This window comes from Lottia gigantea, assembly GCF_000327385.1.
Source record: "Lottia gigantea unplaced genomic scaffold LOTGIsca_3111, whole genome shotgun sequence".
In the NCBI taxonomy this organism is placed as follows: Eukaryota; Metazoa; Mollusca; class Gastropoda; family Lottiidae; genus Lottia; species Lottia gigantea.
The window spans coordinates 2,702-3,561 of NW_008709036.1; the positions used below are offsets into that span (position 1 = coordinate 2,702).

The window sequence follows — 860 nt, forward strand, 5'->3', positions numbered from 1 at the left end:
TACAGTACAGAGTATATAATACTATCTCTGTAAAATACAATACACAGTATATAATACTATCTCTGTAAAATATAATACACAGTATATAATACTATCTCTGTAAAATACAATACACAGTATATAATACTATCTCTGTAAAATATAATACACAGTATATATTACTATCTCTGTAAAATACAATACACAGTATATAATACTATCTCTGTAAAATACAATACACAGTATATAATACGACCTCTGTAAAATATAATACACAGTTTATAATACTATCTCTGTAAAATATTATACACAGTATATAATACTATCTCTGTAAAATACAATACACAGTTTATAATACTATCTCTGTAAAATATAATACACAGTTTATAATACTATCTCTGTAAAATATAATACACAGTGTATAATACTATCTCTGTAAAATACAATACACAGTTTATAATACTATCTCTGTAAAATACAATACACAGTATATAATACTATCTCTGTAAAATATAATACACAGTTTATAATACTATCTCTGTAAAATATAATACACAGTATATAATACTATCTCTGTAAAATATAATACACAGTATATAATACTATCTCTGTAAAATACAATACACAGTATATAATACTATCTCTGTAAAATATAATACACAGTATATAATACTATCTCTGTAAAATACAATACACAGTTTATAATACTATCTCTGTAAAATATAATACACAGTTTATAATACTATATCTGTAAAATACAATACACAGTATATAATACTATCTCTGTAAAATACAATACACAGTATATAATACTATCTCTGTAATATAATACTATCTCTGTAAAATATAATACACTGTATATAATACTATCTCTGTAAAAT

At 21.7% G+C, this 860-nt stretch overlaps 1 protein-coding gene across 1 annotated transcript; it reads right to left on the reverse strand.

The window, feature by feature from the left end:
- Nucleotide 1: 1 nt before the first annotated feature.
- LOTGIDRAFT_80456 (hypothetical protein) lies at nt 2-787 on the reverse strand (the record flags this gene model as incomplete). The annotated part of the gene is made up of 6 exons (XM_009057873.1): nt 2-56; nt 93-161; nt 198-266; nt 443-511; nt 583-651; nt 723-787. Coding segments are annotated over 6 exons (396 nt in total), but the record flags the coding sequence as incomplete, so codon positions are not given.
- Between the last annotated feature and the right edge of the window lie 73 nt (nt 788-860).